General features: G+C 41.7%; 2 protein-coding genes across 6 annotated transcripts in view; one reads left to right on the forward strand and one right to left on the reverse strand.

The window, feature by feature from the left end:
* The window catches only part of PRDM1 (PR/SET domain 1), a 107,664-nt gene that overhangs the window by 84,012 nt on the left and 3,182 nt on the right, over positions 1-20,470 (forward strand). For 3 of the 5 annotated variants that reach the window (XM_054699065.1, XM_054699066.1, XM_054699067.1), the window contains 5 exons: positions 4,066-4,314; positions 10,703-10,822; positions 13,724-13,976; positions 18,585-19,690; positions 20,155-20,283. In XM_054699065.1, coding sequence (XP_054555040.1) covers positions 4,132-4,314; positions 10,703-10,822; positions 13,724-13,976; positions 18,585-19,690; positions 20,155-20,283 — 1,791 coding nt within the window. In that variant the 5' untranslated portion in view covers positions 4,066-4,131. Of the gene's footprint in view, positions 1-2,407; positions 2,507-3,558; positions 3,788-4,065; positions 4,315-10,702; positions 10,823-13,723; positions 13,977-18,584; positions 19,691-20,154; positions 20,284-20,470 lie in introns of those variants that run through there. The other 2 variants (XM_037520162.2, XM_037520165.2) reach the window with 2 other exon arrangements.
* ATG5 (autophagy related 5) overlaps positions 1-20,470 on the reverse strand; it is a 207,343-nt gene that overhangs the window by 3,551 nt on the left and 183,322 nt on the right. The window lies entirely within an intron of this gene.

Genomic DNA, 20,470 nt, shown 5'->3' on the forward strand with positions numbered 1-20,470 from the left:
TTGGATTTTGGGGGTATCATTTTGAGATAAGAAGCAAACATTTGAAGGATTTTATATTCCAACACTCTGTGTCTCAAAATTTACTTTCCTTAAAGTTCCACTCATGGCCTTGTCCAGCTGAGCTAGAACACCTGGAACTAATTTTAGGGTTGCCTGGCTAAGCCCCACACTGGTATTTGAAGTTTGCGTCCTCCTTAGACTCAAGCCCATTTCACCACCTCTGAAGGTGAGTGCGGGCTGATATTAATTAACAGTGAGCTGATTCACTGGCATCTTCCAGTCATTAAAGTAAATAGTTGGCTTAAAATAGCCTCTTCCCACCTCAAATATCCAACTTTTTGCCTATTCCCTTACTCCATCGTGATTGACTCACCAGCTCTTGCATGGTGTATGTGGCCTAAGAACAGGGTTTAATTCTAAAAGGGAAGTGAAATACTCTTTAACATCTGCAGGCGAGACTGTGGAACAGCAGTCCGGCCTTCAGTATGACTACATTGTTTTCCTGTCCATTGTGGCGCTGACTCAGCATCACTTAATAAACCCTCTTGAGAGGGCTGGATTTCTGTTGTTTAATTATCATCTTGGAGCTTTCTGAGAACTGCTTAAAGAATTGTTCATTCATTTTATACCCCTAGCACATCTGCCCACGAAAAGTCCTGCTTCCTCTTGGTGCTAGCGTCCCCTTTGGCAAAACATGCAATAACAGGTCACCAGGCAGAAGCGGGGGAGTGTGTGTTGCTTATGTCCCCTAGTGGGAATTTAATTGTTCTGTACTACAGAGATTGTGGAAGGACTTTAGACACAAATATCATTTCCTGGCACATAATCTTTTGCCTCCCACTCTGCTCCCTCCAAAAAACAAATTCTAAAGAGTTTTTTTCTAAAAGAGAGAAAAGACATTTTAAATATAAACAGACATATTTTTATGATTGAGTTGTACTTTTGTTTTGCTTTGTTTTGTTTGTTCCTGTAAACAAATACTCACATGTCCACTTCATTGTATGACTAAGTTGGTATCATTAGGTTGGGACTGGGTGTGTGTACGTGGGTGTGTGTGTGTGTGTTTGTGTGTGTGTGTAGGGACATGGGTATTTACATGGGTATATACATATGCACATGTGTATTTAAAATGTTAGAAACGACATTGCAGCCCCTGGTTGAAGGAGAGATGATTTTAAAAACAAGCAACTACATGAGGCAAGCAGGAAAAGTGGGGGACTTGTGTTACTGTGATCTAAACAGAAATGTAATGGGGTGCTTACTATAAATGGATCCTTTGCATCATTGTTTCTCTGAATTAGAGGATTCCTTGCTGAAGGCACAAGACCATTGAAGGAAGTAAAGCATCTGGTTTGTTTTGTAATGAGAAGCAGGAATGCAAGGTCCACGCTCTTAATAATAAACAAACAGGACATTGTATGCCATCATCACAGGATGTCCTTCCTTCAACAGAGGACTGACGGGGCTGGAGGAAGAGCCGGACAGGGCTCGGAATGAGCCCCACTAATTACTGCCTCCGTCTGTCTTCCACTTACAGTGATCAGTTCATCATTCCCTTTACACATTGCTTACACACTTCTTGGAAGTCTGGCTGTGGCTTTGGGGGAGAGAAGAAAGGCAAAGAAATTTTAATCTGTAGGATTATGACTTTTTCCTATTTCCTTATTTACTAAATAGTTGAAAGAGGGAAGTGAGTTCTGCCAAATGGGAAGATATGTTAGCAGCAGAAACGGAAGCTTCTGAGTATTTTTGTGGGGGGGAGGTTAGGGGGAAACATGTATTTCATCCACACAACTTGAGGACGACACAGCTACAGTGTATTATTTTAGATGCAAAACTAATTTGGCTTGATCTTTTCGGGTAAATTTTGTGTATTCAGTAACTGGATTTGAGCTGAGGAACCACAACGTTTTTTAGATAATTTTAAGGTTTCCCTTCTTGTGAGGAATGAGTGCCCCCTTACTAAGTCACTGCAGGTCTGGAGTATTTAGAATACAATACAGCCCAAGTAAACGTCGAGGTTAAGCGCCTTCCAAGGGAAGTAAGACGATTCCAAGTAAATATTGGAATTCACAAGCGGAGAGAGGAAGCTCTGGGCGGCTCACAATCTGGGGGAAAGCCCTGAGCTGCGCTCCGCGCGGCGCCGCGCACTGCAGGTGTGGCCACGCCCCCCACTTCTGGCGGATGAATCAACGAATGGGAAATTTGCAGCAAAAAAGGGAGGGGAAAGGAACGGCCGCTCTGGTTAACACACACTGGTGCTGCAGTGACACTCGGCCCTCCTGTGTGGCGGAGAGGCAGGGGCAGCGCGCAGCGCGGGCAGCGCACAGCACCTGTCCGCCCCGGCAGACGCGGCGCCCCGGCGCCCGAGCCAGCAGGAGAGCGGAGCGCGCGCCCGGCCCCGGCCGCGAGGGGACGCGGGAGGCGATGCGGACGCTGTAGACATGAGCGACACTTGTCTCAGATGTTGGATATTTGCTTGGAAAAACGTGTGGGTCCGACCTTGGTAAGGAACTTGATCTTGTTTTTATTCTGAAATTGATCTGAAAACTTTTTTTTTTTTTTTTTTTTTTTGGCTAACGTAGTCTTGGTTGGAGACCAGCAGTGCTTCTACTTTAAGGCATTTAGTATTGTGAATAGTAAGTCTTTTTTCCTTATGAATCATTAACCCTTTCAGTTTTGGGCATAATTGTCAATTCCTTGACATTTCAGTAAGTGGCTCCTGCCCACCCCTGTCAAACAGTGAAACTATTCCGGCTTGGCTTCATTTTTTTCAATTTTCACATGTATCTGGCATCATGACTGTACATGTTAGAACATGCTTATTTAGATTTTAACTCGAGAAATAGAGAACCTCGCATCTAACTTTCTGAGGAAAGCATCGTCTTTAGGGAAGAAACAGCAGCGTGTAAAAGCCACTTTGAAGGACTTCCTCTGTGAGGGCTGCGTTCTAAGGACAATTCATACACGGAAAAGATACCCAAGTTCCTATTTTTTATTAAACATACTTCTATGGGAGAACTTTGCAGAAGTTGTTGACTTCTTTTCTCTTTGAAAAGCGCTTTTCCTGAGGTGGGAGGCGGGATTTGCGGGAATATGCTTATCAATTTTCAGCTGGATGCAGAGCTGGTCCTCGGAGTCGTCTATATTTGTTAGAACTTTAGTTACAGTAAACCGTAGCACATCAGTGACTTCTGGGAATTCGTACACTTTCAGATTTAAATGGAAAGTGCTATTTGTAGCTGAGGGCTCCTAAAGGAATTCTCTCCAGGGAATTCTATTGAACAGTTTCATGTTTTGTTTTTGCTTTTTCAATTTGGCGTGAGATGCCCACAAGTCAAAAGAAACTGCAGGGAGTTCCCCCCACCACCACCACCACCCATTTTTCCTCCTCTTTTCCTGTGGCCCAAATGATTTCTGAAAAGCTGCAGCTCAGTGATGCTGGCAGGATGCAACCCTTTTCAGCCTTCATGCGAGAGGATGAAAGAGCGCACAGCAGAGGGGGGGTTGGGGGCGGGTTGTTTTGAAAGTTGTTTTGCGTTGGGAGCTGGTGGGAAAGTTCAGTCTTCCCCATTTGGAAAAGGCAGGCTGGGTTCCGCTCCTGCACCACACGCGCTTTCCATTTTTAGCTTCATTCAGAGGCAGACAGAGCTCCTTCCTCTTCCTTTCCTTGTTTGTGACACTTTTCTGAGGCAGCTTTTCCACAGCGCTGAGGGTCTGGCAGCCATGACCCCAGGCGCTCTGGGATATAGGACTGAGCGCCCACAACATTTTTCTGCGGTGAGAGGTAAAGGCTGGGATTGTTCGAAGGTTGTTCTTCACTCTCCTCTCCCCCCCCCCATGAAATTGCCACACTTTTTTTTTCTTTTTAATTAAGATTAAGAGCAGCACTTTAAAATTCTTGCTTCTTCAAGGCAGTCTTCCTTATACGACTTTTTGGCTCTTACTCAACTGTACCAAGCACTCTGCATCTGCGTTTAAAGTCTTCAGACTACTGTATTAGTCATAGCTCTCCGAGGGAGCCACAGGACAATGGGGATTAAAGGCCTTTCCCTTCTCTTCCAGGCTGCCCCGAAGTATAGCTCCAGCGCTGTGAGGTTTGAAAGGTTGGCACAGGGGATTGAGGGGACCATGAAAATGGACATGGAGGACGCGGATATGACTCTGTGGACAGAGGCTGAGTTTGAAGAGAAGTGCACATACATTGTGAATGACCACCCCTGGGATTCTGGTGCCGATGGAGGGACTTCAGTTCAGGCAGAGGCATCCTTACCAAGGAATCTGCTTTTCAAATATAGCACAAACAGCAAAGAGGTAAGCCTCTGGTTTATTGCTGAAGAAGATTGGCACCTGGCGCCAAATCTCCCTACTTGCCCTTGAGGTCTCGTAATATCTGTGACAATCTGTAAGTATCAGTAAATAATTGATCCCTTGATGCACTTCTTTTATTGATTTCTCTTTTCCCTACGAGTTCCTTCTCCTATCATCTAGCTCTCAACTGTGCCATACTCATTAATAAACAGTTCAAATTTTTGGCAAGTTGACATGTCTTGGAAAAAACAAATTGCAGCATGAGACAGTCTCGGGTCACTCTGGACCCACTGGCCCTGGTTCCCCAACTCTATACTGGCTTCTGAGAGGGAAAACTTTTTCTTAGAAAAAAAGATGGTCATGATCCTTTTGTCTTCTTTTGGTCATTAGATGGCTTTATTCTTTTTAACGAGCAAGCTTTATTAGCTGGGTTTCTAAAATTATTTTCAAAACCTTGACGTGTTTATGAATTGAAGTGATGGTATAAACTGGGCAGAGGTTCATGTAAAAGTGTCCTCTGTCCGATGACTTCAGAGCTAACCACTGTTTATCTGTGGCAGCTCCTTTGCTCTGGCTGGACTGGCAGGCTGATTCCTTATGGGTCTCTGAAGTGGGTACACTCTTTGTTGTTTCAAAGGGGCTGAAAACCCAAACCTGGAATGAGCAAAGGAATTGTGTTTACCCTTTTATATAACAATTATAGCTAGGCGTGATGTTTAGCTGTGAAATAACTTGCAGAACCACCTCTTGTTTTGAGGATTCGGCTACTGCAGTTGCTCTCACTGGTCTGCTGCTAGACTGAGTTGAAGGGATCTGCCCTTCAACAGACTTCACCCCCCCCCCCCCCATTAACCACAGGCCACTGTCAGTATTCTATTACTGCCTTTGAAAATAATGAAAAGGGGATCATTTATTGTAGGAATCCATAATTTGTACGTGGGACAAAATTCATGATAGCCATGTCAAATCACTTTCTTCCTTCCCCCAAGGAATAGCTTTTGAAGGAGTCGGGAAGCCTGTTTGGGAAATACTTTGTCTCTTTCCTGTTTGTGTGTCTGAGTTCAATGTTTTTAGTGAGGGGAAGACACAGCTGTCTAAAATTAAATAGAGCAACTCTGCTTTGAGTTTCATTAACGCGCAACCATTTTTTTTTTTTCCCCTTGCTGGGAGAGTGGAGGCCGATTTTGCAAAAAGCAAAATTTGAATTGTAGTTGTACAAGAACATTATCAAAAAAACTAACCCCAGGGGTCAGCCTTAATTATACCTCTTCCTGAAAGTAACACTCTCCTCAGTAGAAAGTCTCTTAATATGTAACCTATGGAATTGATGTAGAATTTCTTTGGGTATTTAAGATTTGGCTATGGCTTTAAAAGGTGATGTGTTCCCCCGCCCCCTCATCAGATTTGCCACAATATTGGTCTGTTCCTAGGATTCATTAGTGCTGTTGGCATGCCCAGCCCATTTGGATGGAAATAAAGCTCTTCCTGCTGTGGGTCATTTTGTCTTTTAATTCTATAATGTTCTTATCTGTAGTCTAGCACTTAGCTCAAGTTTTTCAGTTTCCATCATTCTATTTCAAATAATAGCTAAATCAGGTAATGCCCTTAGATCATGTAGTTCAAAGTTCAGAAAGATAGTCCCTTACCCAAGATGTGTAGTTAGCACCAGAGCAAAGTTCTGACTTCCTCAACCAGTGCTCCTTGATTATGCTGCACTGGCCCCTCTTGGTGTCACTGTGGTTTTATTTATCGTCCTAACGTATTTCAGACCGATCCTTTATTTAGCTTGAGTGTTTTTTTTTTTTTTCCTCTGAACGTAGAATTCTGTATTTCAGTATGTTCAGCACCCAGAAAACTTTTCAATGCCTCTATTCCTATAGAGGAAGTTTTTCCAAACTAACTTAGGAGATCTGGGTTTTGTTACTCTGTTTTCCCATGTTTTCTTGAACTGAAACTCTTGAATAGAATAGTACATTTTCAGTCCCTAATCAAAAGAGTTACCAGGAAACCCAGGAAACCAACCTAAATGTAATACTTTCTTAAGCGTACTCTAGAATTTGTACCTGTTTTTCTTTCTCCCTCCTTCCTTTTTGAGCTTTGGGAAGGGACAGCTCCCTTAAGGTGGTGAAAGAGGACTGTAGAATTGAGCCATTGAAGGTGTGAGGAGCTGCAACTAGTTCTAGAATAGAATCCTCTAAGATTGGTGAAATATTTACATTATCATTATTCAGTTAGTCCTTTCAGCCCCGTGAGCTGTAGAAATAGGAAAAAAGCCTTTCTACGTGTAGTTTTTATCCGACTGATTGATCTTGCCTTTCTTTAAATGTTTTCATTTAAGTAGCAGAAGATGTTACATTATGTACTATTGTGCTGACATACTGGGGATTTTTTTCTAACAATACCATTTTTCATTATGAATTTGTGCTATGTGTCAGCACCTTTTTTGGGGGGGTTTAAAAACAAAACATACAAACCATAGTCTGATCTTGACCCTCATTTTTAGATTGGGCGTAGAATTGTTCCTCACCTTTAACAAAGCATTTCTTACTTCCTATTTCCAGAACTCAAACCAAATATAGACATACTATTCAAAACTTTTAAAACATTTTTAACTGATGAGTTATTCTTTTAAGGGGATTTTCCCCTTGTCCTGAAATAATCTATGAATATTTAAATACAGAAAGATCAATTTAAACATCTATATTTTAGAAGCAGTCATCTATACTGAGATTGTTTATACTTAGCAGGTACTGTGACTCTGAATCTGACCTCCTGAAGTTGTGTGGTGATAAACATCAGGCCAGTGGTGGGGACTCACTTGGTGTCCATTTTGATTGAAGTCCATTATTAACTCAAGCCATCTGTAAAAAGTATCTCACCATAACATGCAATTCCCTCATCTTCATACTGTCTTTTATTTAGCAGACAGCATACTGAGGTATTACTGTGTTTCCTTTAATACAAAGATAATTAAGGAGGAAATCTTCCAAAAACATCTCCATTCACTCCACCCCTTTAAAAAAAAATAGAATGAATTACAGGCTGAAGTCTTGGTCCACTACAGTTCTAGTCATCTCAATGCAATTGTTTCCTTATATTCAAAATAGAAATTTAATCCAATGAGACCTATTTATGTGGTCGGATTCAGGGAGGGGGAGAGAGAGTAATTAAAATGATCTTAATGTCATTCCGCATGAAGATGCTCCTAACACGTTTAGACGTCACTGATGTTTTTGCTTAAAACCCATTGCTGTGTGTATATATTTGTTCTCAAAGGTAGAAATTTTCTTTTTAAAAAAATGAAACAAAAAACTTAGTCTCCCAGACTTTCTTTCGTCACCCCACTCAACCATCCTAAATTGTGATATCTTTTGCATGGATGCTGTGAGTGTCACGGTGTGTTCTGTGACTAAGGCCAGTGGCATATAGTCAGATCTGCCCAAGTGATGCAGGGGCCAGTTCCTGCACCTGACATCCAGAATAGAAAAGCTCCTGGTAGGGCGAGGAAGTGGTGAGACCAGCGTCCTCTTGCCTCTCACCGGCACAAGGTTTATGGAAGGCACATGCAGCCTGTCCCCAGCACTAACTCTTTAGGACCCTGGTCAGTTCCAGTGACTTTCCTTCCTGAGCTAGGTGAACGTGGTCTAAATTGGTTTTTTCACACTGAGAAATTCAAGGCACATGCCACGTTACTGTGTATAACATGCTTGCTCTGAGGGTAGCATGTTGTTAGTATGACGCATATCTGGATCTTTTTAGGGCCAGGGGGAGAACTCTGCCTTGTGTTTCTACTTCGCATTGCAAACAGCCGACCCTAGTTCTTATCCTCACCTCTACCCCCTTTGCAGCTACCTGACTGAGTACTACATAATCTTTGGGTTGTAGTTCTTATGTCCTCTTTGAATAGTATCTCAGATGTGGATTAGAGTGCTGGACTGAGAATGAATACAGATGCGTGATTCCTCCCAGCCTTGAAATTTTAAGATTTTGTGTGTCTATCCATATAAATAATTTTATCTATATCCTACAGTACAGAAACTTAAAATGTTTGGGTTCTGTTCCACTTAGGTAGATGACCTAATATTGAGACTCTTCTATTTGTTTGGGACTTTGGAGAATTTGTAGAGACCCTCCACAGATTCTCCTCTTTAATTGTTCTGATGTCTTGTCTGCTGAATTGCTTTTGTAAGGTTATTTAATGGCAAGAGTTATTTCCAGTACTCCTTTATAGCATCTCCATTCACTGGCCCATAGTTTTGCTCAAATAGGTATTGGATGACTTATGTCATCCTGAAATTTCTTTGTAGGAACAGTATTCCAGTTGACTTCATTTTTGTTATGAGAAAATGTTATTTTCTCATATTCTTTAATGTGAGATTGATAGCTGAAAACCAAGAGGCCCATTGGCTAAAAGAATGGCAATTCAGAAGAAAAATTCTGACCTCAGTGTAATGCTACTTGTTGATAATCAAGCTCTGACTCCTAAGACACTGTCTGCAAGAGACTATAATTTAAAACAAAGTTGATGAACCAGTTGAGTACCTTTCTTAAAATTACTGCTTTAAAGTGGATATGTTGAAAATATCAACTGCTAATTATTGGCTCACCAACAAATGACATTATTTGTTTTTCCTGCCTGTAATTTTAATATTATGGAATAATCACTCAGATATGAATGCCAAATGATTTGCGTGTCATAGAAGTCAATTCCATGAATTTTTGAAATTAATTAGGGGTGAATTTACCCTAAACAAAGAATCTCCGAATAAGTACACATAAACTTTAATGTATATTTTTATCTCAAGACACTCCTGAGATATTCCTGCCCCGGTAGTTACACTGCCAACAAATACTAATAACTACGAACTGCTGTTGAAAGGGCAGAGGGATGTAAATGAAGGCAGAGGAGGAGGAGGAAAAGCACATCTGCTTTTTTCAGCTCTCTGCCAGAAATTCATAGAGAACCAAAAATAACACTCTGTCTCACCAACCTTGTTTCAACTTGTGTTAGGTGTAGGAAATTCTTTTTTTTCTCACTTTCCAGTCTGGGTATGTGCCATTGACTATGTATTGAGTACTGAATGGTTGTGTTGTGGTGTTTGTTTGTTTTTTCAATTCATTGGCTGATAAGAAATGCACATGAGAAAGACTAGTCTATCACAGGTAGATGTGCTTATTCCATATCCCCTTAAACCAAGGTTTAAATTCTTGAGATTTAATGAGACATCAGTGTGTATCATAACCAAAATTTTAGATTCCATGGTGAACATTTATTGATTCCTACATCTGGGCTAACCGATTCAGGTACACAATTACACAGGAGCCACCAAAGAAAATAAAAACTGGAAATAAATATTACCTTTTATCTCCCCTCGTGACCCATTTCAATAAAGTATTCTGTAAGTAATTTATAGCCTGTTTTGGAGAAGAAGAAAATTAAAATAGCAAAGTGAGGATATAAAAACAGAACTGTAGCTGTGAAATGTTGTAAAGGACTACTTACAGAGGAGTTCTTTTGAATAATGATGAATTGCTTCCTGAATCGTGGTTGATTTTTTTTCACACACATCCCCCCTCCCTTAAGAAATTTACGATCAAGGAGGAACTGATTAGTTAACATGTTTTTTTAGCAAGGCCCTACAATATCAAAATGTGTGATACAGCCAACCTAAGGTCCTGCCATCATCATATCTTAGAACCCACAGCTTTCCTTAGTATAATTCCATTTCAAAGGAGGACTCTTTTCTGCTGTTGAGTAAAAGATGCTAGAGAAGAACAGTTACTTGAAAAATCTTTCTTTCATTAAAGAGAACTTACAACCTATTGGGGGTGGGGAAACCTCATCTAGAATGAAAAAATATATAATGTGTTTGGTTTCTGGTTCCTTGGGCCTTTGTGGAATAACCAAAGAACATTATTTTGGGTTTTGAGGTTAAAACTATTTTATTCCCCTCAAGCACACTGTGTTTATGGTTTAAGGGAGAAGGAGAAATAGGAAACTCAGACCAGACTGAAATGGTCTAATCATAACTATCTAATTCTGCAGTATCTGATTCTCATTCTAAAACAATGGTTACCCTCTCTGTTTTTACAGCATAAACGGAATTACTGAAAGTAAAGGAATGCTCAGTCACTGGAGAATAATCTGTTCGACTATTTTAAGGCTTGATTATTTGTTTATGATCTCAGAGTTAAAAAAAAAAGGTCTTCCCTTAAGTTGAAGCTTCTTCCTGATTATGTAGGCACCTCTAAATATGTAGGCCTGCTTTTAATATCATAATTTCATTATTGTTGGTTTTATTACCACTTGACAGTTCAGGTCATTGAAATTAGGTGATTGATTAATATTTTACCATTAGAGTAATTGTTTCACATGTTTTATCCACTATAGGTTATTGGAGTGGTGAGTAAAGAATACATACCAAAGGGAACACGTTTTGGACCTCTAATAGGTGAAATCTACACCAGTGATACAGTTCCCAAGAATGCCAACAGGAAATACTTTTGGCGGGTAAGTAAAGAAAATTTTCCAGATTCATTAAGGATAAGAACAAAAATGAAGCTAGAATTGCTGGGTCACTTCCTTTTTTCAACCTGTACTGGACTTACCACAAACCTTCAGGGTCCCCATGGACACAGAGAATTCTGAGCAAATGTGATAAAATTGGCTAATTGGCCCTGGAGACATGGTCTTTCAGTAGTTTGTGATGGAGATATGTACTATGTGAATTTCAATTTTTGCAATTCATTAGCCCCTTTGTGATGAAAGGAAATAGTTTGCTGCTTGCTTCAAGGGTAGGTTCATTTGCATTTCTCTGCTAGGAAGTAGTAATGAGTCACCAAGCCTTAGATTTCACCCCTTCTTCATTTCTTGCTGAGTTAACTTTAAATGAATGGAAAGAAGAGTATTCATAAGTGAATTATCTTGAAAAGAAATGCCATTAAGGAGGGAGAGGGGAAGGTGGTGCCAGGGGAATGGAGATGGACCATAGTGCTAGTCCTGCCTTAGTCCTGTTTGTATGTGTCTGCATCCTAAAAGCATTGGATTTGATAATATGTAATTACTCCCATAAGGGAAATGCTTATAGTCGTGTTAGAGGTCTTATGTTTTTAGAAATTTAACTTACTATTTTCCAGGCAAAAGAGAGTGCTAAGACTTGTTCACCAAGAATTGTGTGCTCACAATTTTTGATAATTTCTCCTTTGAAATATATTTGCTACATGATTATGAGCAAAATGTGAGTGTGTTTGCCTTTGTTGCCAGTAAAGATTCCTTAGAAGTAAGTCAGAGAGGTATGTAATACTTGGAGTCAAAGGTCTAAATTAAGACAATCCAGCATGAACCCCCTTAATACCTTGTCATTTTGGAAAAAAAGGCAAGAAGAGCTTCCCATTACTCACCCAGTTCTCTGGTTCATAAAAGATTCACTCTAAGTAACTGAAATGCTTTTTTGGGGAGGATTTATTTGAATCAGTCTTTCACATGCAAAGGATATTGTAGGAGATAACTTCCCACATGTTGTTAAAAGCATCCTGATTTTGCTGGCAGGAATACGAACATCTGTTGTGAGGAAAGAAAAAGTTTCATGCAAATTACAGAGTCAAAGAAGAGAAGGGATGTTCAAGTTGAGAAACCAGTGACATTTCTTGTAACTGTACTATGAGTCAGCACGTTTTTAATCTTCTTGATAATGTATGGAAATGTAGTGAGGTGATAGGGAGCAGTGTTCACTTGACGTTTGCATTGTTTTATTTTCTTGTGGGTGTGTGTGTGTGTGACTTCATGGCATCGACATTTCTGTTTTTAAATGAGGATACAGTAAATTGTAGCCCGTGGAAGGCTGACTGGAATCAACATACCCATAGCTTTAGAAAGCAGTTTCCGCCCAGCGAAGAGTGCAAGAGCGATGGAACCCCATGTTCCTGGAAGTTTGCACATCAGAGTAAACAAACTTGAAAACCCCTCTTGATAGCAGAATTCACCCAGCCTTGTTCCATTTTCTCTTAACAAAACACACCGCAAAAGCTCTCACAAGCTGCTTTGATGAAGCCACATGTATTTCCCCCTTCACAATTTACAGGAAGTTACTCTTAAAAGAAAGTGATTCTGGTGTTTACTGCCTGTATTAAAGGGACAGAGTTCCTTTTTGTCTCTGATAACCTTTGAGTGAAATACAGAGACGATTGATAGGCTGACATCGTCAGTATGTGACTAAGAACAAAGCAATAACCTGCTGTCCATTTAGAGCAGAATTTTTGCTACCAGCAGTGCCCCACAACTCGGAGACTACAAGTTGCAGATTATCAGGTATTGATTACACATATGTATTTCTTAAGTCTGAGGAAAAGGTGGTACTTCTTAAAAAGAGGGGGAGAGAGACATTTTCTGTGGAAGGATAAGGAGTTTATCAGGTAGTTTCAGTAAGTCTGTGTGTATTTTGATGTTTCTCATTCTTACCTCTGCCTTTTAACCATGTGGCTGGAATGCATCTGTTCACCAGAAGTAGTATTACTGTGGGCAAAACTTGAATTCTTCAAAGTTTGCCTTGCCTTTAAAAGAACAACATTGTTTTTTCCTGGTCTTTTTCCAAAAACACATGCCTATAGTTCTGTGAGTGGTGTCTCAGCCAACCTCCCAGATAAGCAGGCTCCCTCTCCCCTCTTTGGCTCGAAAGGGAAGAGCAAGGCTGAACATGTTTATCAAGAGGAAAAGTGACTTCTCTGTAGACTGTCAAATCCTGGCTTCTGTCCCAGTGTTCACTTTGTTATGGCAGGTGAGGTTCACCTTTGCCCCACCCAGTGTTTCCACAAAAAGGCAAGGTTCCAAGTATTCATATGATCAAGTGTTACTTTAGGACTTGGAGGGTTGGGGGTGGAGGATGTTTGCATAGTTTAAGCCTTGGGCGGAGGTGTAGGAAACGGCAAGTACAGAGGCCATAGAAAAAGTTGAGAGACTCAGTTTGACGCATTCAGTTGACTTGGTCTTCTACCCAGTGACTCAAAGCATTAAAAGTCAGCAGAATCAGAACTGAGGTCAGTAGCATCGCCCATTCGCTATTCACTGCTGTAGCAAAGTCACAGACTATGGTGGTTTAGCCCATCTGAGACAGCTCCTTACATGAAATTTTGTGTTTCATTCTTCTGTTATTTTTCCCCTCCGAATGAAAAGACCCTAAGGTGAAATGGAAAAGGTAACTGACGAAGTGTGCCTTACCTCTTGCCACCTTATTTCTGATGATTCAGAACTATTCTGGTTAAACCAATTTCTTTTTCTAACTAGGCATTAAGAAACCAGAAATCACACACACGGTACTTGCTGTGTTTATCCTCAGAGGTGTGGGGGGGTGGGGAGAAGCTTTCCATTGCTTTGGGGCTGACTTTCTTTGACATGTCTGTCTTCTCTTTTGGACAGATCTATTCCAGGGGGGAACTTCAACACTTCATCGATGGCTTTAATGAGGAGAAAAGCAACTGGATGCGCTATGTGAATCCTGCACACTCTGCCCGGGAGCAAAACCTGGCTGCGTGTCAGAACGGGATGAACATCTACTTCTACACCATTAAGCCCATCCCTGCCAACCAGGAGCTTCTTGTGTGGTATTGCCGGGACTTTGCAGAAAGGCTTCACTACCCCTGTTCCGGAGAGCTGACAATGATGAATCTCAGTAAGTGGATTACAGAACAAAAAAATAAAAAATGCCAGTAATGTCAGTTCTGCCCCCTATGAGCTAATAACATGTTGCTTAATTATATGGCTTCATCTGTTGGGCCTAGTAGGTGGCTTCAACAAGGGGCTAGGAAGAAGGGAATGATTCTTTTTTAGTCCCTATTCCCTGTTATGAAACTTGATGATTTAAAAAATATTAAGATCTACTTTGAGTATGTAATTCAGAAAGTTACAGGAAGAAGAAATCTATGTCTAATTCTAAGGGGTAAGGTAGGAATTGGCCCTGGCATGCCAAGTATGCAAGCAATAGCCCCTTGTTTGTGGTAATTTATCAATGCTTAGAATATGCCATGTCGTATCAGAGAGAGATACATTTGGTTAAGTTATGTCTGATATGGAACATTAACAGATTAGTTCTAGAAAAACTCACTGTTATAGTTTTTAAATACTCTAAATGGATAATACTTCGAAAGATTTTAGATCTTGGCTTCCTTCCTTATGGTAAAAACCCAATGATCTGATCTCCTGATCATTGTTACGGTAGCCACCTATCACTTTATCTTAACAAATTCTCAGTTCCTTATGTTTATAAGCTTTTACTTTTTTGTTTGTTCTGTCATGACCTTTCTGCAAAGGGCTGTTGTATTTTAGTCATTCTCAGGTGATTTCTGTGAATGATTTAAGAATTACTGATAAAATTCTAACCGGTTGTGACTATGGTGGTATGTTCTCACTTAGGCTGATAAATTTGCAAAGCAGATTTGTAAATGAGCTCCTTTGGGTTTAAAAGTGTCAGCATCTAAATTCTGAAAGTTTTGTAACTTTTGTTTTACTATCATTTCAAACGTAAGGAGAAATTGCAAGGATAGGACAAAGAATTCCCAGATAGCAGAATCATTCATCATTGACAGGCTAGCCCATTAGCTTTAAATGAATGTTTAATTTGTTTCAGTTCACATTTTTACCTTTGAGACATCTGTAAGGAAAGTTACTACGAACATAAATTAGAATTTTGACTTAAACTTTAGGACCAGTTAACAAAACCATTTACTTATCCTGGTCAGGTATAATCCAACTCTATAACTATTTGGTATTTGTCCCACTGTCTAGTTTACTTGAACTTCCAGTAATTTCAAAAGTGGAATTTGTGGTGTTCTGAAAATCTGGGGCTCTGAAAGTTTGAGGACCTCCTCCATAGGATCACATTTTAAGATTTGTGTTTATGTTCCTTAATATTCCTCCCCCCCCCCCCACACACACACACACTGTGTACCCTGGAGCTTCAGGTAGAAGTCTTAGAATGTTTAGAAACAAACTGACTTCCAGCATAACATGTGGGTATAATCAGGTCAAAGGTGGTACTTCTGGTCCCTCATCTCTTCAGCACTCCCAAGTGTCTTGTCATATCCCCCGTGCCTGGCATCCTAGGAGCCATTTAGCTATTTCTACATGTGTATGTGCCAGGCCTAGCACTCAGGGCCTAGTGGTAAAAGATAATTTATATTCCACCAGGGCATCGCATGAAAAGATGAGCTAGTCTTCCTAACTTTCTCAGCATAACAAGTCACTTCCTCCTGAGGGTCTCCTAACATTCCTTGAGCTTACTCATTCATGGATTGAGAGAAAGTCTTTGATTTCTTTTTTTTAAAACAGTAATCCCAGTGATTTAGCACCAACCACGAAGAACCCTTTTCATGTACTTCCCTCTCCCACTGCCAGTCAAAGAAAGATTTCAAAGGCCTGGCATTTTCTGTCGCTAACTAGAGACTTTGCACATTATTTTAAAATTTAAATGCTTATTCTTTGTGTTCATAAGCAACTTTCATATTTACTGTGAAATAGTTTGCCCCTTCAAATATTCCTTTTTATTTTTGCCAAATTTTTTTGAAAGGGTGTCTTACCACTTTTAGATACGTTTTCATTGTCTCATGTTGATAGTGAAGATGAGAGTTAACAATGACCAATGACATTAAGCCAAGACTCCTGCTGCCAGTTGTGAAACCAGTTGTCTTAGGTGTGGTAACTGACAATTGACACTCTGATCAGGAAAATTTCCACTGTTTCATCAGTCTTAATAGGGAGCTGGTGTCTTCAAATGAGTTGTACTGGGTTTCTGTGCTTAAGCACAACAGAGGTCTGTGCCAGAATCTCCAGGAGGGCTTTCAATGGTAGTGGTGGTTCACTGGTGGAGTTTTGAGAAGAGACTCGAAGCAAACAGAGGGAAAGAAAAAGAAGTAGCCACAAAATCACCAATTGGCATTTTTTAAAAAACAGAGGAAAGGAATAAGAACTATTGAGCTTAACTCCTTCCCCTCCCAAAATTTTTGATATTTTTTTTGTATCTATCTAACTAACCCATCTAGAAAACAGTTGACCAAATTATAGACTTCTAAATGTTCATCTGCTTTCTCAGTTTCAGTTGAAAACAGACTTTGTTTTGCCTACTGCAGAACTTCTAGGTTCTTTCTTGTAGTCTTGGGCGTTCTTATTATAGATCGAAAATGTGAGTCGGCATAATTAAGCCATTCAGAGGCTTCAGAAGCAGTTCACTCTTGAAATGACTCTGTCTGCCGCCTACTGCCGGTTAAGATTTAAGAACAAAAACAGATCTTGATTTTCTTTTTCATGTTAACTCAAGCTGCTGCTGAGTGGGAGAGTCAGAAATGACACCAGCTCCACTGATTACTCAGCTGCTGAAGGATGATTTTTTAAAATGTACCTCCGTATAGATTCCAATTTCCACCCTAGAACATCTTTGGGGTGGGGGTGGGGGGGGCAGCAGGCTCATGTTTCCCTCTAGAAAAGTTTTGGAAAGAGAGATAAATTTATTTTTATGAAGGTCAGAGAGATAGCAAACTTTTATTGTGGATTTACTCCATGCCAAGAAGCCACTGGAAAAATTATGAGACATAGATAATTTGCCACATAAAAATGACAGTGAAGCTTCTGTTTTCATTTTGTTTGGTGGCATTTTAAAGAAACGTGAACCTATTTGGGTGTCTCCACATCATTCTTTTTTACCTCTATAACATTCCTTCCTGTAGCTGTAAGATGCCTTGCCTATCAGTTTTCCTACTTAGTTGTCTCTCTTCCTTTACCATTTCAGCTTTAAAAAACAAAAGTGACAATTTGAACTTCCTGCCTGCTGGGCCTCATTGAAAGACTGATATTGGCCTGATAAGGGGATATTTATTTTGGTTTCGTGGCTTCAGAAATCCCGCTCCCTCAACAAGCTTTCCATCACTGCCCCCATCAGCGTCTTCGCTGATAGTGTGTTGCTCTGTTTATTCTGGGGCTGCTGGCTCACCCGGGAATAGCTGATAACAGCTAGAAAGAGATAACATTCTCTGAGGGGCTCTCAAACTGGAATCGAATCCTTCAAGCCTGTCAGCCTAGAGAATGGATTTGAAGAGTTCAGAATCTAGAGTTCCATGGAGTTCATTTCTAGACCTATCACATATCACTGAGTTCTTTCTCAGTTCAATCAAATAGGGACTTTTTTTTTTTTAACAATGATGAATGATAGTTTACAGAAATTCCAGCATATTCCCCTGAATCATCCTCTCCTAATGCCAAGTGCTGTCAGCCTCTCAGGGCAGCTTTACTCTTACTCCCAGCTGGTCCCGTCAACTGAGATCAGTTGCATGGGTGGGAGTGATCACCTCCAATAACCAGATTTCCAGCTAAGCACTTTTTCCTTTTGATTTCCAGGGAAGAGTGAGGAAGGAGGATGGCTTATCCTGCTCTAACTGGTGTTTTCCTGAAGGCATCATTTGTTCTGTGTGTTGGGAGGGCAGGCTTGGCAGAGCCTGGAGAATGGGGAACTGGCCCCCTCCTTGCTATTCCTGAATAATATGCCATCTTTGGGAACAAATGCTTTCGTCTTAGCTGCCTGTTTTCTTTGGTGCTCTAAGTAATTGAACTGGCTGGGGAAGTGCCTGTTGTGGTTTGGCAGAGGTGGCTAGGTCACGCCTTGTGATTCCAGGGGATAGCCTTGCTGGGAGCCTGGTTGGACCAGACAAAAAGCCTTGGTGAAATTCTTGTGTTGTCAGCAAATGGAAGGGAAGGGGTGGCATCCTCCCTGCTTGCCTGTCTACTTGTCCTAGGTAGTTTAAACAGGGTTTTTTTTTTTTCTTTTATCAACTTCATATTAAACACGAATCAAGGTGAAAATTGATGACTGTTTATTACTTGAAATGAGTCTTAATCTTTCACATCAAGCTCAGAGCGTGCTGATTTCCTCTAGTACTGTGAACATCGGAATGAGTTTTATTAACCCCTGACACTCCCACCCCAGTATTTTTCCACCCCGTTTTTAATGGAAGCTCTTCTGTTCTAGCTTGAACAGCACTTTTCTATCAGAAGGTTTTTACTAATGGAAACTAAGTCATCCAAATGGTGCTGCCGTTGTCCCTGCTTTGCTGAGAAGGAAATGGAGCTATGTTTTTGAGTGAGGGGCCCAGAGCCCTCTAAAGGGGAGGGTGAGAAGCCAGGTGTCTCTGACCCGAGGCCAGCTGTGTTCAGGTTCTCTCAAGGAGAGAGCAACTGTCGCAATTTCACTTCAGTTCTCTCTACCCCTCTGAGTAATCACCTTTCTTTATTTCAGCACAAACACAGAGTAATCCAAAGCAGCAGAGCATTGAGAAAAACGAACTTTGTCCAAAGACCATCCCAAAGAGAGAGCACAGTGTGAAAGAAATCCTAAAGGACTCCCACCCCTCCAAAGAAAAGGACTTCTACCGTTCGAACATTTCACCTATCACTTCAGAAAAGGACATAGATGACTTCAGGAAAAATGGGAGCCCCGAAATGCCCTTCTATCCCCGGGTTGTTTACCCCATCCGGGCCCCGCTTCCGGAAGACTTTTTGAAAGCTTCCCTGGCCTATAGGATAGAGAGGCCGACTTACATGACTCACTCCCCCATTCCATCCTCCACAACACCAAGCCCCTCGGCAAGAAGCAGCCCAGACCAAAGCCTCAAAAGCTCCAGTCCTCACAGCAGCCCGGGGAACACCGTGTCACCTCTGGCTCCTGGCTCTCAAGACCACCGGGACTCTTACGCCTACTTGAACGGGCCCTACGGCACTGAAGGTTTGGGCTCTTACCCCGGCTACGCGCCTTCCCACCACCTCCCCCCAGCCTTCATCCCCTCTTACAACGCTCACTACCCCAAGTTCCTTCTGCCCCCCTATGGCATGAACTGTAACAGCCTCAGCTCCGTGGGCAACATCAACGGCATCAACAACTTTGGCCTTTTTCCCAGGTTGTACCCTGTGTACAGTAACCTCCTGGGTGGGGGCAACCTGCCTCACCCCATGCTCAACCCGGCCTCTCTCCCGAGCTCCCTGCCCTCTGATGGAGCCCGGAGGTTGCTTCAGCCTGAACATCCCAGAGAGGTGCTTGTCCCCGCACCCCATAGTGCCTTCTCCCTCACCGGGGCTGCAGCTAGCATGAAGGACAAGGTGTGCAGCCCCACGAGCGGGTCTCCGACTGCGGGCACAGCCGCCACGTCAGAACACGTGGTGCAACCCAAAGCTACCTCAGCATCGATGGCAGCCCCCAGCAGCGACGAAGCCATGAATCTCATTAAAAACAAAAGAAACATGACTGGCTACAAGACACTTCCCTACCCCCTGAAGAAGCAGAATGGCAAGATTAAGTATGAATGCAACGTTTGCGCCAAGACTTTTGGCCAGCTCTCGAATCTGAAGGTAGGTCAGAAAAGAACAGAGTCTGACCGTTCACTAGTGCCTGTGCCCGTGAGCCCATCCACGTGTTTGTAGTTAGCTGGCTTTCCTTGGGTTGTAAATCTCATCCTCAGTGCTGTGAGACCCGGGCTGGGAGTAGTCCGTGTGGGTTTAACTCTGCTTTTGCCGCCGCAGGCTGTGTGGCTTTGGACAAATTACTTCCCCTCTCCTGCATTTCTTCTGATTAATAAAAACACAGGGTTTGGGCAAGGAGATCACTTTCAAGTCCCTGCTGGCCTGTGATTTTTGTTACTTGAGCTCAAACAAAACAAGTGTTCTGGAAACATTGGTGCTTTATTTGTTCTGTTGAAGACTTTACCTTTGATGCTTTTAAGGTGTCTGCATCATAAATGTCTGGGCTCTTTGAATAGAAATGCTAATTCTTCCACCGACTGAGAGCAGAACTAACTCTTGTGGCTTCTTCCCAGGTCCACCTCAGAGTGCACAGTGGAGAACGGCCTTTCAAATGTCAGACCTGCAACAAGGGCTTCACTCAGCTTGCCCACCTGCAGAAACACTACCTGGTACACACGGGAGAAAAGCCACATGAATGCCAGGTGGGCAGTATTTTCTGGGTAGAACTTTGCACCTTTGTAGAATGCGCCTTCCCATGGCATACAGCCCATGGTTTAATCTGACACCAGAATTCCTCCCTGCCATGGGCTGACAATCCTGTCCCTGCTGATGAGCTGATGACACAGCCAGCTTCCAGTGGGTGGAAAATGGTAGGGGAAATAAACACCA

This window comes from Talpa occidentalis, unplaced genomic scaffold, assembly GCF_014898055.3.
Source record: "Talpa occidentalis isolate TD23 unplaced genomic scaffold, MPIMG_talOcc4v2.1 talOcc4.2, whole genome shotgun sequence".
In the NCBI taxonomy this organism is placed as follows: domain Eukaryota; kingdom Metazoa; phylum Chordata; class Mammalia; order Eulipotyphla; family Talpidae; genus Talpa; species Talpa occidentalis.